Source organism: Aspergillus candidus (assembly GCF_002847045.1).
Source record: "Aspergillus candidus strain CBS 102.13 unplaced genomic scaffold BDW47scaffold_42, whole genome shotgun sequence".
Classification (NCBI taxonomy): domain Eukaryota; kingdom Fungi; phylum Ascomycota; class Eurotiomycetes; order Eurotiales; family Aspergillaceae; genus Aspergillus; species Aspergillus candidus.
In genome coordinates this window covers 54,663-67,624 of record NW_020194047.1, presented here as the reverse complement: position 1 = coordinate 67,624, position 12,962 = coordinate 54,663, and the positions used below count along the sequence as shown (strand labels likewise).

The window sequence follows — 12,962 nt, the reverse complement described above, 5'->3', positions numbered from 1 at the left end:
ATGCCCGAGAGGACAGACAAGGGCGCAGAGCGTGACACGGCCCTGGATTTGTTTAACGACCCCAACGAGCTGTACGAGCCTGTCGATCCGGCCGAGGCGCGACGGTTGCTGTGGAAGATTGATTTTATGATTCTGCCTTATTTGGCTGTTTGCTATGCTTTTTTTTATATTGATAAGGTTGGTGAGATCTTTCCCTTTGGTGCTTGGTTGGGACTGACTGGTTATTCTGCACAGACTACGCTCAGCTATGCGGCCATTTTCGGCATCGTCGAGGACCTCGATCTTCATGGCACACAGTATAGCTGGTTGAGCTCGATCTTCTATTTTGGGTTCCTTGCTTGGGCGTTTCCTACCAATTTTATGCTGCAGCGGTTTCCGATCGGTAGGCTGAGATGATCCGTTGGCGTCAACGTGTGCTGACGTGGGTAGGCAAATATCTCGGTATCAATATCTTTATGTGGTATGTGCCGCTGTTTAGGCGAGACATCTGAAGTTATGTTAAGGGAGCTGACACTCGTAAGGGGTGTTTTTCTCATGATCCAAGCCGCTTGCCATAACTTCACTACCCTTGCAGTTCTCCGTGCACTGGGCGGAGCTGCCGAAGCATGCGCCGATCCGGCCTTCATGCTCATTACAAGTATGTGGTATACGCGGCGTGAGCAGCCTGTGCGGATCGGTCTGTGGTATACAGCCAACGGATTAGGGATCGCTCTGGGTGGTCTGCTTGGGTACGGGATTGGTAACATCCGCGGTGCGCTTCCTTCGTGGAAGTACGAATTTATCATCATGTACGACCCCCTTTAGCTTCTCCTCAGGTTTTGATCTGACTGAATTTGAAAGCGGCGCTCTTTGCTCTATCTGGGGCATTGTCATGTTTATCTTTCTCCCAGACTCGCCTGTCTCGGCGCCTGGCCTCTCCCAGAGACAGCGTCGGATCGCCGTCGAAAGACTCAAGGAGAACCAGACCGGCGTGGAGAACAAGCACATCAAGCCTCGTCAGATCCTCGAAGCGTTTATGGACTACAAGCTCTACTTTTTCTTCGTCCTGGGAGCCGTGTGTGAGTTGCACTCTGCATATACGAAATGACAGCCAGCTGATTACCCAGGCAATATCCCCAACGGCGGCATCTCGAACTTCGGAACCATCATCATTCAAGGGTTTGGCTTCTCTACCCTGGTCACAACACTGATGCAGGTACGATTACCCTCTTCAGATACGACTTCACTTGGGTATAGCCTGACCTATAATTGCAGATCCCCTACGGCGTCATAATCGCATTGTCCATTCTCGCCTGCGTATATCTCAACGATCGCTTCGAGAACCGCCGTTGTCTCTTCATTCTGATCTTCCTGCTTCCCAACATCGCAGGCTCATTCGGACTCCGCTTCGTGCCAGTCCAGCAGAAAGTTGGCCGCTTGATCTGCTACTATCTGACAGGGCCGTACAACGCTGCATTTGTGCTTGTTCTCAGCATGCAAGTTGCCAACACAGCCGGTACTTCCTCCTGCTTTCCAGATACATACATACAGATACTGACCGGATGATCCGCAAAACCACAGGCCACACCAAAAAAGTCGTCACAAACGCAGTCCTCTTCCTAGGCTACTGCACCGGCAACATCGCCGGTCCATTCTTCTACAAAGATGACCAAAAGTCAGTCACCCAACCAACCCTATCAACACCCACCCACCCACTAACAATAACCTAACTAACCTCACCCTCAAACCAATTCGCAGACCCCTCTACGAACTAGGCATCTGGTCCATGATAGTCTCCCACCTAATAGAAGCCGTCCTAATTACCGTCCTCGGCTTCCTCCTCCGCTGGGAGAACCAGCGTCGAGACCGCATCCAGTCCCAGATGGAGGGCGGTCTTGATGGCAGAGATCTCGATTCTACTGCATTTTTGGATTTGACTGATAGGGAGAACTTGAAGTATTTATTCTTTTTCCTTCGCTCTTTCCTTCTTTCCTTTCCTTCTTTCCTTTCCTTCTTTCCTTCTTTTGATTTGACTGAGACGTGTGCTAATTTTCATGTCGCAGCTTTCGGTATATCTATTGATCATGGCTCTTTTTACATTGCTATATCATGCTCGTCTTATAGACACATAGGTCATCATACCTAGGACGGATCCTTGTGAATATAATCGTTGGACGTCGCAATTTTCTCTAGCAAGACTATTAGATTATACTAAGACTGAACGCATCTATATATCAAGTATATACGATATTAATCCCCTTTTCTAAATGAATATATACAGAGAATCCAAATTCCCAAATCCCCGGGACAAATTAAATAAATAAAGAAATAAAGAAAGAAAGCAGGAAAGAAGGGAAGGGAAAAAAAAAGCAAAATCATGTCGAACCCTCCTCCTTCACATGATGTTCCCCAACAATAGTCAAGAAGACCTGATCCAGCGTCGTCTGACTAACCGAATAATACTCCACGCCTAGAGCCGTCTTGTTCTCCTCTAGATGAGAGAACAACTTGCTGACGCTGCGGCTAGTGCTACTGTCATGCAGGGCACTCCCGATCTCGTCCACGGACGAATCCTCGGTGTCTCGTCTCTGGTGCTCCTCAAGAGAGGGAGGCGAAGAAGCAGGAACACTAAACCGCAACTGGCCATGATACGTCTTCTTCTCGACGACAGCACCAGGGAACGAAGCCGCCACCCAAGTTCGGATGCGCTCCATGTCGGACTCGGTTGTGTGTGGTGCGGCGCAGTGCACCATATGCACATGGTACATGTTTCCGTAGCGAGAGCGCAAGGCATCCGTCGTGCCGAGGGCGAGCATGCGTCGGGCCATGATGCCCGCGCGGTGCGCGAGCGCGTCCGCTTCTTCCATGGAGTGCGTGGTGAGGACGATTGAGCGGCCTGTCGCGATGGCCGCGAGGGTCTTCCACATGATGCGCTTGGAGGCGGCGTCCATGCCGGAGCTGGGCTCGTCGAGGAGGAGCACGGACGGATTGCCCATTAGGGCGATTCCCAGGGAGAGCTTGCGCTTGTTGCCGCCTGAGAGCTGGGTTGCCATGCGGTGGCAGAAGGGGAGGAGGCCTACGGCGCGCATAACTTCGTTGACGTTGTGGGTTGTGTTGTTGGGGGGGAGGCCGCGGATGCGCGCGTAGAAGGTTAGGTGCTCTTGGACGGTCATTTGGTCCATTGCGTCGAATTGGGGGCAGACGCCAAGGCGGGAGCGTGCGGAGGCGCGGTGTTTGAGGACCGAGATGTCGTCGACGAGGATTTCGCTGTTGTTGGAGCTGTTGCTGCGGGTGGGTTGGGTGTCGCCGCGGATGAGCGATATGGTTGTTGTTTTGCCAGCGCCGTTGGGGCCGAGTAGGGCGAAGACTTCGCTTTTGCCGACCCCGAAGCTGACGTCTTCGACTGCTGTGAGTTTCTTGAACTTTTTGTTTATGTTGAGGACGCGAAGGCCGTCTTCTGAAGAGGTTGCCACGCGGGAGGCTTCTGTCGCGATGTCTTTGTCGACCGGGCTCTTTTCTTCGAAATCCGTGGGCTTGAACTTGCTATGGAAGAGGGATGACAAGACAGGCCCGCCGTCGATCCAGAGAATTAGACCAAAGAGGACTAGGGATTGAACGATCAGGTAGAGGATGGGCCCGCCGTAGAGGGTGATCTCGCCAGGGTAAGAGGCGACTTCGTGACCCCGGCAGAGAATCGAGAAAGTATTGAGAGCGGTAAACATGGCGCGGAGGAGATTCCCTGCTGGAGATATGATCGCTATCGTGAAGTGGGCTACCTCGATGTAGTAGTCGACCTTCTCGGTGGGTGCATAGGTCAGGACAGACATGTATGCGATGAAGTAGATGAGGAAGAGAACGCATTGTCCACCGGCAGCAAAGGCAAAGGCTGCGAGCTGGGATTTCGAGAAGAGTGAAACCAGGTACGAGAGCAAGGTCGCGCACAGTCCATAGACGAAAAATACCACGAATAGATACCCTGGATGGTACCATACGTCTGATACGGCCCGGAATATGACGATCGCGAGGACGCTGGCCGCAAGCACAATACAGAAGTCGAAGACAAGGTACGCCAGCCAGAGTGACAAACTTCGTACCCCATTGCTGAAGTGCAGCGCTCTCACGTGTCTCAGACGTTCTATCGTAGGATAGAGAGCGAACAAGGCGGGGTACACGGACATCGCAAGACCAAAGTAGACGATCAATTGAAGTGTCTTCCCCATTCCAGGTTGCATGGGAATCTCGAAAGGCTGGTATTGCACGTTGATTGGGATACCGGTCAGGACACGATCAAAGAGATTTTGCACAACGGCCGCAAGTGGGAAGTCGCCGTTATCGGCTTCCCATGCCAAAGTGGCCGGAGAAGAGGAGTCTCCAAGGTAGAAGCCACCAGGAGTCACATTGGCATAGTTATTTTGGATATAGCTCGTGAACTCCGGATAAGTGTCAACCATATGGAAACGAGTTTTCAAATCGGGGCCTCCGTTCTTGGTCCCACTTGTGCTTTCGAGGGTCTTGACGAATTTTTCGAGCGCTGCAGTGGACACCACACTGGATGGGCCAAGCACAATTTGGAAGCCGTCCAGTGATGCTAAAGACTGGGTTTCTGGACCCTTAGAAGTACTCGCTCCAGAGCATCCCGTCTTCGTGGCTCCTTCGAGGAACAGAGTAACCAATCCCGCAGCTATGACGGGAATAAGCAGGGCAGCAATATAAGGGAGAGGGTTCCGCCGAAGAATGGTGATTCTTTTACGGAACAAGTACCACGCCTGGACGAGCATGCCGATGCGCTTTCCAGTGAGAAGCTGCAGTTCATTCTGGCCAACTTCTTCCTCCATGACCTCGGCAAATTTCGAGTGGACGTGGTCAGCTTCACTGGTGGCAGTTGTCGGGGCTTTGCTTAAGTCCACTTCTTCGGCGACCTTCAAGAAGACATCCTCTATTGTCGGGCCGCTGATGCGGTAGTCGGTCACACCGTTTTGCTCCAGCGTTGACACGAAAGAGGCGGCTTCTGCCGAGCTCTGGACAGTATAGAGCGTCTCGTCAAAATGAACCTCATGTGGGACATCTTTGAACTGTAGGCTGGGGGCCCCAGGGACATGGAGAACGTGGATACGATATCCGGAGCCGAGTCGATGCTTAAGCTCCACACTCGACCCGTCAGCCTTGAGAACACCCTTCGACAGAATAGCAATGTGATCAGCGAGAAGGTCAGCTTCATCCAGAAAATGGGTTGTCAGAAGAATGGTCCTAGAGCCCCTTTCCGCCAACAAAATGTCCCAGATTTTCCTGCGCGAGATTGGGTCAAGGCCAGATGATACTTCGTCCACACAACACACAGACGAACCACCAGTGAACATCATCGCCAGCTGAACCTTGCGTTTTTGACCACCAGAGAGTGTCACAGTGCGCGCATTCACCTTTTTGTCAAGGTCACAGTCACCAAGTAGCTTGGAGAGTTGTTCCTTGGAATCGGTTTTCCCCGTGGATTTAAGTCGGTTGAATATCTTCACGTGCTCGTTGACTGTGAGTGAATCCCAGAGAACATTCTTCTGGGGGCAGAGACCAAACCGGCCTCCTGACTCGCCGTAGCTGATGTCGATTTGCCCAGAGGAGATTGTCGTTAGACCAGCAATAGCATCCAGTGTAGTGGATTTTCCCGAACCATTAGCCCCGAGAAGGACCATGATCTCTCCTTTTGTCACATCCATTGTAAGACCGTTGACTGCCAGCACACTGCTTCGATTGCTTCCAAAGCGCGAAGCTATATTCCGGTAGAGCCATCCCGGCTGATATTCTTTGCTGAACGCGTTCAAACTGAGGGCGGCCGAGGTGTCAGAAGTCGTGGCCTGTCGGTTCTTTGAGGTCGTGCCATAGAGTATACGCTCTGCCACGGCTGCAAGCACAGGGTAAACGATAATTTGAATGACCAGAAGTATCCACAGAGCGATTCCAGGAAGGGTCCAAGGATTTTGGGGAGCCGCTTCGACAAGGTTCGTCGCCAAATTCTGCCGCTCCCAGCGAGCCATGAAAATGGAGAAGTAGACATAATTCATCGACGGGAAGAGGAGGCCTAGAATCCCAACCGTCCCACTGCTTTCGGTAGGGGCCATCTGGGCTACCACGCCCAGTAGTAAACAGACAATGACGAGGGTAATGCCACTCAGCTGTGCCTTTTTGAAGAACGATGCCCCAAAGATGGAGAAGGATGACAGCGCTAGACCAACGAGGATATGGTAGATTATGGTGATACCGGCGGAGGTTCTGCTATATACGCCATACTTCAGGATGCCGCCGGCAATGATCCAACCAGGACCGTAAACAATATCCAGGGCCAGGTGGGCAGCACAGAACCGGGCGGCTTGAGACTTCCACCGCGAGGTATTCGGCATCATGCAATCGATCAACTGACTCATGCCTAGTTCTCGCTCCATGGCGATCAAGCCTGTAAGCTGGTACGAGACACCAACGATACCGATGAAAATGGCGACTCCTATGATGTCGATGACAGCGCCCATATAGCGGGTTCTGATTTCGTCCTCGCGACCCTTCTGGGTCAAAGACGTAAACGGATATTCCATAATCTAAATCAATTAGCTGGGGCGAATTATACTGGAGTCGTGGAAGCAGACCTCGCTGGGAAGTGGGCGTCGGCCCGTGGACGAGTTGACCTGGGCTATGGCCCAGTCAATGGCGTGCTGGAACGGAAGAAGATAGATCTGTTGTTCATTGTCGAGCTTGTCGACTTCTATCCCCGCGCCCAGTGCCGCATCCATTCGGATCGAATAATTCCAGGCGCCATATGGACCTTCCGTGGGGGACGAATGGAATACGGCGGCGGCGACACATGTCGACACCCCCCGAAGCGACGAACGACACACCTCGCGCAGCTCATCCTCAGAGGTAAGAATATGCACTTGGTCGTGATTTTCTCTGGCAGGCTCCGCGACGCGATCGATTACTTGCTGGATTGGACCATCAACCAGTCCATTGTGGACGAATACCAGCTTGTCCCTTCCCTCACCGACGAGACCCAGTGCATCGGAGAATGATCGCAGAGGGGTCGGTTCGCCGATCCCGTATGTTGCCGGTTCGATGAACAGGTTTCGCGCGTACGATCTAAGCGCTGCATTAGAGAATTCGAGAAAGACAGGATTATCGAGAGCACCGCGACGAACATAAAAGCAATGAAGACTACCGGCAAGACCAAGGCCCGAATAACGGTCGTGAACAGCGGACGGACCAACACCACCAACAGATTCTTGACAGTCAATGTCCAGACCTGCCTGAGGAAGAGTTTCATCGTTGCCTGCCAGTCACCGGGAGCGACACTAGACGGTCTAGATGTTCATTCCTAGCTCTCAAAGGGCGACGGAAAAGGGGACGACGAGGAATAGATGTCGAACTCTGCGTCAACCAAGCATCACTCAGGCAGAGAATCAAAGAAAGTCGGTCCTGATACCTTCGAAGCGACTCGCAGCAGGCGTGGTGTACCCTGGAACGAGGCTGCGACTGAATCTGTAGCCCCTACTCCGTAAGAGACCAAGATCGTAGGAGTGGGTCTGCCCAGGAGCGTGGGAGGCAGTGCTAGGGCTGCTTCAAAGCAGAACAACAATCATGACAACGGGTGAATTAGCAGAACGAAGCGCCAGTCAATCGACCAATCGCTCCGAAGAGAATCTGATCCTAGTAGCATCGCCTCGGTCGACCAAGTAGCCGGCGTGCCTTGGAATTGGTTGGCGCCGAGACTTCATTTTTGCCTGGTGTATATTGATTAGCGTATTCTACCCCACTTAAAGTGATTGAGCCGATCTGGGGCCTGATTCGAGGATCAGAAGCAGAGCTACCGCTGTCGATTCAACCTGACTCGAACGTATCTTACAGCGTGGGTTGAATGAATGAGTTACGGAGCATCTCGTGAAGATGGAAGGCCAGAGATGAGATGGTCTTTTTACTTGAACTACTTGGAGCGATATAAAGAGTGATGGGGTGACTAAGACGGGGCATGTATTGATGCCTCGTCTGCAAGTACTCAACGGCCAACCCTTTGGCAAAGGGCAGTGGATGTATTAGGGTCATCAACCTGGCCCTTGTTGGAATGATTACGGTAGGCCCATTCAGAAGGATGCTTTGAATTGCTTTATACCCGAAGTCACCAGACAAACACCTAGACGTCAGGTTCAATATACACGTGCAAGTAATAATACAATCGCCAAATGCAAGAGTCGGTTTACATGGGAGTCCCCGTTCACCGTCTCTGTCCACGTCCCCCACGGCCCTTGATGCCCCGAAGGCCTTGCTTCTGTCGGAGATAGTTCGTGACGATGTTCTCGACGGTGCCCATGTCATGTCTAGGTTGTCTGGAAGAGAGAAACACAGAAAGGTTAGTCGACAAAATCCCAGTCCCCGTGCCTTTCGGGATAGTAAAACCAGCAAATACGCACCTCATGTAATACAACCTAGCACGTCTCTTCCTGTGCGCGGTTCTCTGGACGATCTCAACGCTCTCAACGTTGGGGCTGAGAGCCTTCACCCACATCTCGACTCCAACCCGACTGAGTTGATTCCGCAGCAAGAATGACGTGTCGTGCCCTCGCAACCGGATGCTCAGACACACTCCTGCGAATGGGTCTCCGTTCTTGAAGGTCACGCGCACGATGTCGCCAACCTTGACACTGCGCGGGTTCCGTCGGTAGTCAAAGAGCGCCTTGCGTTCACCGGTCGGATCAAGCGTTTCTAATTGCGATTGGTTCACGGCTCCCACGGCGTCTTTGCACGTAGTGGTCGCGGAGGCCGGCGGAGGGTAGACCTTGAGTTTCTTGCGGCCTGTCGCAAAGAGCGGATTAGTGAGGGTTTACCCAGGAGTACAAGGGGGAAACTCCACGCACTGTGAGGCTGCAAATGAGTGGGTATTTGCGACAGGAATGTCTTGGGCATCTTGGATGGGAAATCCAGAGGCTGTGACTTGGGCGTGTATGCGGTCGTGATCGATCGGCGACTGATCTGGGCGTGTTGAAGCGACTGGGGCTTCATCAACGACCTGAAGCAGCCCAGCTGCCGCAAGATCGGGGAGGGATTTGCCATGGCGGCAGATCAGACAATCGTTCGAGTAACAATTGTCGACTTGATAGGTGATAAAGAGAGGCCACACAGAGAGAGAGAGAGAGAGGGTGATAACGGTGATTAGAACGGGAAGAACTTGACGGACGGGCAGAATTCCCGCCAAGCCCCGAATTGCCCGATCGGGACAACCTCCATCGGATCTGAACTTTGACTCGCGACGGGAACTTTTCTGCTCCGCAAGACGAGTCCGTTTGCTCCAATCCACCAGAAAAGGCGTTCCATTTGTGCAATTGCCTGAGATCCCTTTCTCCCAGTGGAATCCCTTGTTGAGTTTTACTTCAAACACCCTTTCCTCCAACCAGAATGGCGCAGTGCGCCTTGAGGCTTTTCCGCGGCCAGGGTCCCAGTACTCTGCGTCCGTCCATCAGTGGCTTCATACAGAAGCGCACTCGTGCTAGTCAGTCTCCTCTCAATTCCTCAAATCCATCTTTCGCAACCGCGAGGCATTACTAACAAAGACGCAGCCATCCCGACCTTCACCCAGACCTCCTCCCCCGAACTGGACCAGGAACTTCACCGATTCCGCGAAGAACTCTTCATACCGTATGGCCTGCCCCAGGGCCCGCGGCGGATGATGTTCCGCCAAAAGTACGCCGACCGCCTCGACGAAGAGCAGATCACGGTGCCCCTCGAAGGCGAAGAGGAGGACTTCACCCTGCGACCCATGGACCCGCAAACGAGACCGTCGAACCAAGAAGCCGTCGCCGTGCTCCGGATGATGCAGACGAAGCAAGACTGGCGAAACCTGGCCCCCTTCCTACGAGGTCTTAAGATCGCAGGCCGGAAACTCAGCCCCGAGCGCCAGGAGTGGCTGGCGCGGAGAGCGGGCAACGCCGACGCCCTCGGCATCGTCCTCGACTGCGCCCGCCAGGCCGAGAAAACCGGCCTCTACCTCAACAACCCGCCTCTCGTGGAGCAGATCTTCCTCGTGCTGCACAAGAAGGCCCTGGCGGCGGAGTTCAAGGGGCCCGAGCTGGCGAAGGCCGCCGAGCTGGCGACGCAGTTCGTGTCGCTGATGGACAGCCCCGAACACCACCAGGCCAGCCCTCACCTGGACCCCAGGAAGAGGCCGCTGGTCAGCGCGGTGCTCCTCGAGCTGAACGCCGCCCGAGCGGTGGAGGAATACAACCGCCACGACCAGGACGGCCTGGTCCGTCTCTACGCGGAGCGCCTCTTCGGCACGTGGGCGTACGCCCAGTTCAGCAAGCCCGAGTACAAGAACTGGTACGAGATCGACAGACTGCTTCAGCGCAACGTGGCCATCTACAACGCCATGAACCTCGCCCAGCAGGTGCAGGAAGTTGGGCGCACCAAGGACGTGGGCCGTCTCCTGAAGACGCGCTCGAACGACCTCAAAATGATCATCCAGAAGCAGAGGAGTCTTGCCCCGGCGGAGATTGAGCAAAAACCCACCCTGGGTTACGTACAGAGCCAAAGCATCGTCTGAAGAAAAAGTGGAGGGGGGGCTTAGATAGGATGATTTTTTTTGGCGTTTTGTGCCCTGCTTATGAATTGTACATTACCATCAATACTGCTCGGAGCTGTATCTTTAGTCGAGAATGGACGAGTTTTCCATGTCCTCTTCGTACAATCTGGATGGGTTGAACCAAAAGCTAGGTAAATATAGGCTTATTGGCCGTGTTGGGGAAACCGTGTAGTGCTAAAAACACTCGGAAAAGAAACGAGCAAATAACAGGGTACAAAATCAAGGTGCTAAATAAATGACCTAGATAAAAGCTACCGGATCCCAAAACAATCAGCAGGGTTGAAAGTCACTTAATCTGCCCAACCTAAGCAACCAATTCGAGAGTGTGGTCATCACGGATATGACCCCGGGCGGGAAGAGTGACCGTGCCGGAGATGACAGCAGGGCCAGACACGGTGATCTACCAAAAACCGTTAGCGAGCGCTTCCTAAAGACCGTGTGAAACAAGTCGAATGCTTACCTTTCCTTCGAACTTCTCGTCGCTGGGGATGTCAGTCAAGAGAACCTCGACACTACTCAATGGCGCACCAAAGTGGTTGGGGCCCAGGAAACGCCGATAGTCATAGATGTTGGTCTGAGAGATAGCACCCGCAACTCCCGGGCCAGTCAGGGCATATACCACGCGGGCGCCGGTGAAGATCCGCAGGTCCGTCAGCTGACCACAAGTCAGGCGGTCCTGGGGATCCGCATCGGCGCGGTGGGAGATGCACAGCAGACGGAGTTTGTCCAGGGACAGTTCGGCGGTTGGGCCGATGTTGGCGAGCTGGCTGAGCAGACCGTGCGATGGCATCACACCCGCTTCCAGGTTCCGCACCTGGAGCCAGCGAGCAATCGAGGAGATGACGCCGGAGTGGGGTTCCATGAATTTGTCATGATATTGGGACATGGTGCGGGACGAGGCGATGATCACGGTAGGAGACACCCCGACGGTAGCCAAAGCGAAGTCCACGCCCTCCCCGGCAACCGAGTTCAGGGCGACGGAGGCACCGGCGAAGATCGCTGCCATGATCTGGCACAGCGGGTATGAACGTGACATCGAGTCAATCGAGAGGACCAGGTCGTCAGAGTTGAAGCGTTGGTTTCGGGGCAGGGAATAGAGTAAACCAGCAATGGCGGCCACCAAGTTCTACATCCAAGTCAGCTGCGAACAGTCACAATGAACTCGACAGAGTGGGAGGGGACCCTACCTCTGGCTGGAACTCGATAAACTCGCCCACACCCGATGCAGACGGCCACACGGTGGTCACGGAAGGCGACGGGGAGCTAGAATCCCAGCTAGGAACTTCCAACCCAGCCAGATCCCTATTCTCGTCCACCAGGTCGTGCCAGACGGTCACATCCAAGCTACCCTTGACATCCGCGGGCACTTCATTCCAATCCATGTGTCGGCTTCCTATCTTTGCAACCCAAACGACCTGCGAGAGTTGCTTGTTATTCTTCGCGACCAAGGACAGATCGAGAGCGCCGGCCTCCGCGATCAACGTATCGGCCTGGGCTCGTTGCAACAGATTCGAGAGGTCTTGCGCTTTCAGGTTATGGGGAATGAGGACGACCTTGAAGCCATAGAATGCGCCCGCTGAAACAAGCTCGGTCAGCACGAATTGAACCTAGCCACACAACTCATAGCTCATACCGAAGACAGCTGCCAGCAGTTCCATCGAGTCGGTCAGACAAACCGCCATGGTTTTGGTCTTCGCCTCCTGCAAAAACCGCCCGATGACGTTGATTTCCTGCGTGACTTGGTCCAAAGAGTGCTCGATGGCCTTGCGCCCCAGCACGGTGTAGATCTTGCCCTGCTTGCCCGTGAGCTTGCCCTCATCGTCCAAAGCGCCGCGCACGGCCGCTCTCCAGACATCTCGGAGGTCGCCTTTCCTCCCAGTCGTCCACTTCGGAGCGCCGGGATCCTTCACGTTCAGTCCGGACCGCAAGGGGAAACCGTGGGGTGTCTCGAGACTCCGATATGGCGCTGATTCACCGGACCTGCGTACGGGAAACGCGGTCGACTGGCGCGCGAGAAGAAACGGATGGATATCGGGATCCTTAGAAGTGACGAAAGACCAGACGAGAAAGCTAACAATGCCACCGGCAATCAACGTGCTATAGATGTTCCAGTCGGCGAAGGCATCGGCAACCACCGCATCCAACGATTCCAACAGGGATTTATTCGAATCCATGATCGATGGCCGGGACTCTCGAGAAGAGTATCACCCTAAGAGCAAATAAGTGACCAGCAAAGCGAAGACAGATGGCCTTTTTTGTAATCTCCAGCCAGATGTTGTTTACAATGCGAGGGTCAAAAGCGGAGCTGGGCGGAAGCTCGGATTAATCTAGGTAGGTGTGGGGGGGGAAGGGCGGCTACGGAGAGTAGCAGGACCAG

At 53.8% G+C, this 12,962-nt stretch overlaps 5 protein-coding genes across 5 annotated transcripts; 2 read left to right on the top strand and 3 right to left on the bottom strand.

The window, feature by feature from the left end:
• Positions 1-2,061, top strand: BDW47DRAFT_119258 (putative MFS allantoate transporter; the record flags this gene model as incomplete). Its single annotated transcript, XM_024815331.1, has 9 exons — positions 1-382; positions 430-460; positions 522-788; positions 841-1,058; positions 1,107-1,195; positions 1,255-1,495; positions 1,561-1,654; positions 1,738-1,935; positions 2,043-2,061. 9 exons carry the CDS (start codon positions 1-3, stop codon positions 2,059-2,061), a joined length of 1,539 nt encoding a protein of 512 aa, XP_024669777.1.
• Positions 2,062-2,354: 293 nt separating this feature from the next.
• Positions 2,355-7,279, bottom strand: BDW47DRAFT_127814 (putative ABC transporter; the record flags this gene model as incomplete). Its single annotated transcript, XM_024816767.1, has 3 exons — positions 2,355-6,560; positions 6,609-7,095; positions 7,155-7,279. 3 exons carry the CDS (start codon positions 7,277-7,279, stop codon positions 2,355-2,357), a joined length of 4,818 nt encoding a protein of 1,605 aa, XP_024669776.1.
• A 603-nt stretch (positions 7,280-7,882) lies between these two features.
• Positions 7,883-9,194, bottom strand: BDW47DRAFT_109761 (mitochondrial 54S ribosomal protein bL19m). The gene is made up of 3 exons (XM_024813550.1): positions 8,865-9,194; positions 8,421-8,802; positions 7,883-8,336 (listed from the first exon to the last, which is right to left on the bottom strand). Exons 1-3 carry the CDS (start codon positions 9,058-9,060, stop codon positions 8,225-8,227), a joined length of 690 nt encoding a protein of 229 aa, XP_024669775.1. The 5' UTR covers positions 9,061-9,194; the 3' UTR covers positions 7,883-8,224.
• Positions 9,168-10,642, top strand: BDW47DRAFT_59051 (uncharacterized protein). Its single transcript, XM_024819378.1, has 2 exons — positions 9,168-9,496; positions 9,564-10,642. The coding sequence occupies exons 1-2, from the start codon at positions 9,403-9,405 to the stop codon at positions 10,544-10,546; spliced, it is 1,077 nt and encodes a 358-aa protein (XP_024669774.1). The 5' UTR covers positions 9,168-9,402; the 3' UTR covers positions 10,547-10,642.
• A 22-nt stretch (positions 10,643-10,664) lies between these two features.
• Positions 10,665-12,926, bottom strand: BDW47DRAFT_109758 (uncharacterized protein). The gene is made up of 4 exons (XM_024813549.1): positions 12,219-12,926; positions 11,773-12,161; positions 11,046-11,711; positions 10,665-10,985 (listed from the first exon to the last, which is right to left on the bottom strand). The coding sequence occupies exons 1-4, from the start codon at positions 12,757-12,759 to the stop codon at positions 10,890-10,892; spliced, it is 1,692 nt and encodes a 563-aa protein (XP_024669773.1). The 5' UTR covers positions 12,760-12,926; the 3' UTR covers positions 10,665-10,889.
• Positions 12,927-12,962: the final 36 nt, after the last annotated feature.

Bases quoted from the DNA above. Each gene is read 5' to 3' on its own strand.
- BDW47DRAFT_109761 (XM_024813550.1), bottom strand. From the start codon at position 9,060: ATGGCAAATCCCTCCCCGATCTTGCGGCAGCTGGGCTGCTTCAGGTCG. The intron at 8,803-8,864 runs GTGCGTGGAGTT...TCTTTGCGACAG, and splicing joins CACTCATTTGCAGCCTCACA to GCCGCAAGAAACTCAAGGTC. The intron at 8,337-8,420 runs GTGCGTATTTGC...TCTCTCTTCCAG, and splicing joins GCTAGGTTGTATTACATGAG to ACAACCTAGACATGACATGG.
- BDW47DRAFT_59051 (XM_024819378.1), top strand. From the start codon at position 9,403: ATGGCGCAGTGCGCCTTGAGGCTTTTCCGCGGCCAGGGTCCCAGTACT. The intron at 9,497-9,563 runs GTCAGTCTCCTC...ACAAAGACGCAG, and splicing joins ACAGAAGCGCACTCGTGCTA to CCATCCCGACCTTCACCCAG.
- BDW47DRAFT_109758 (XM_024813549.1), bottom strand. From the start codon at position 12,759: ATGGATTCGAATAAATCCCTGTTGGAATCGTTGGATGCGGTGGTTGCC. The intron at 12,162-12,218 runs GTATGAGCTATG...AGCTTGTTTCAG, and splicing joins ACTGCTGGCAGCTGTCTTCG to CGGGCGCATTCTATGGCTTC. The intron at 11,712-11,772 runs GTAGGGTCCCCT...ACTTGGATGTAG, and splicing joins TTATCGAGTTCCAGCCAGAG to AACTTGGTGGCCGCCATTGC.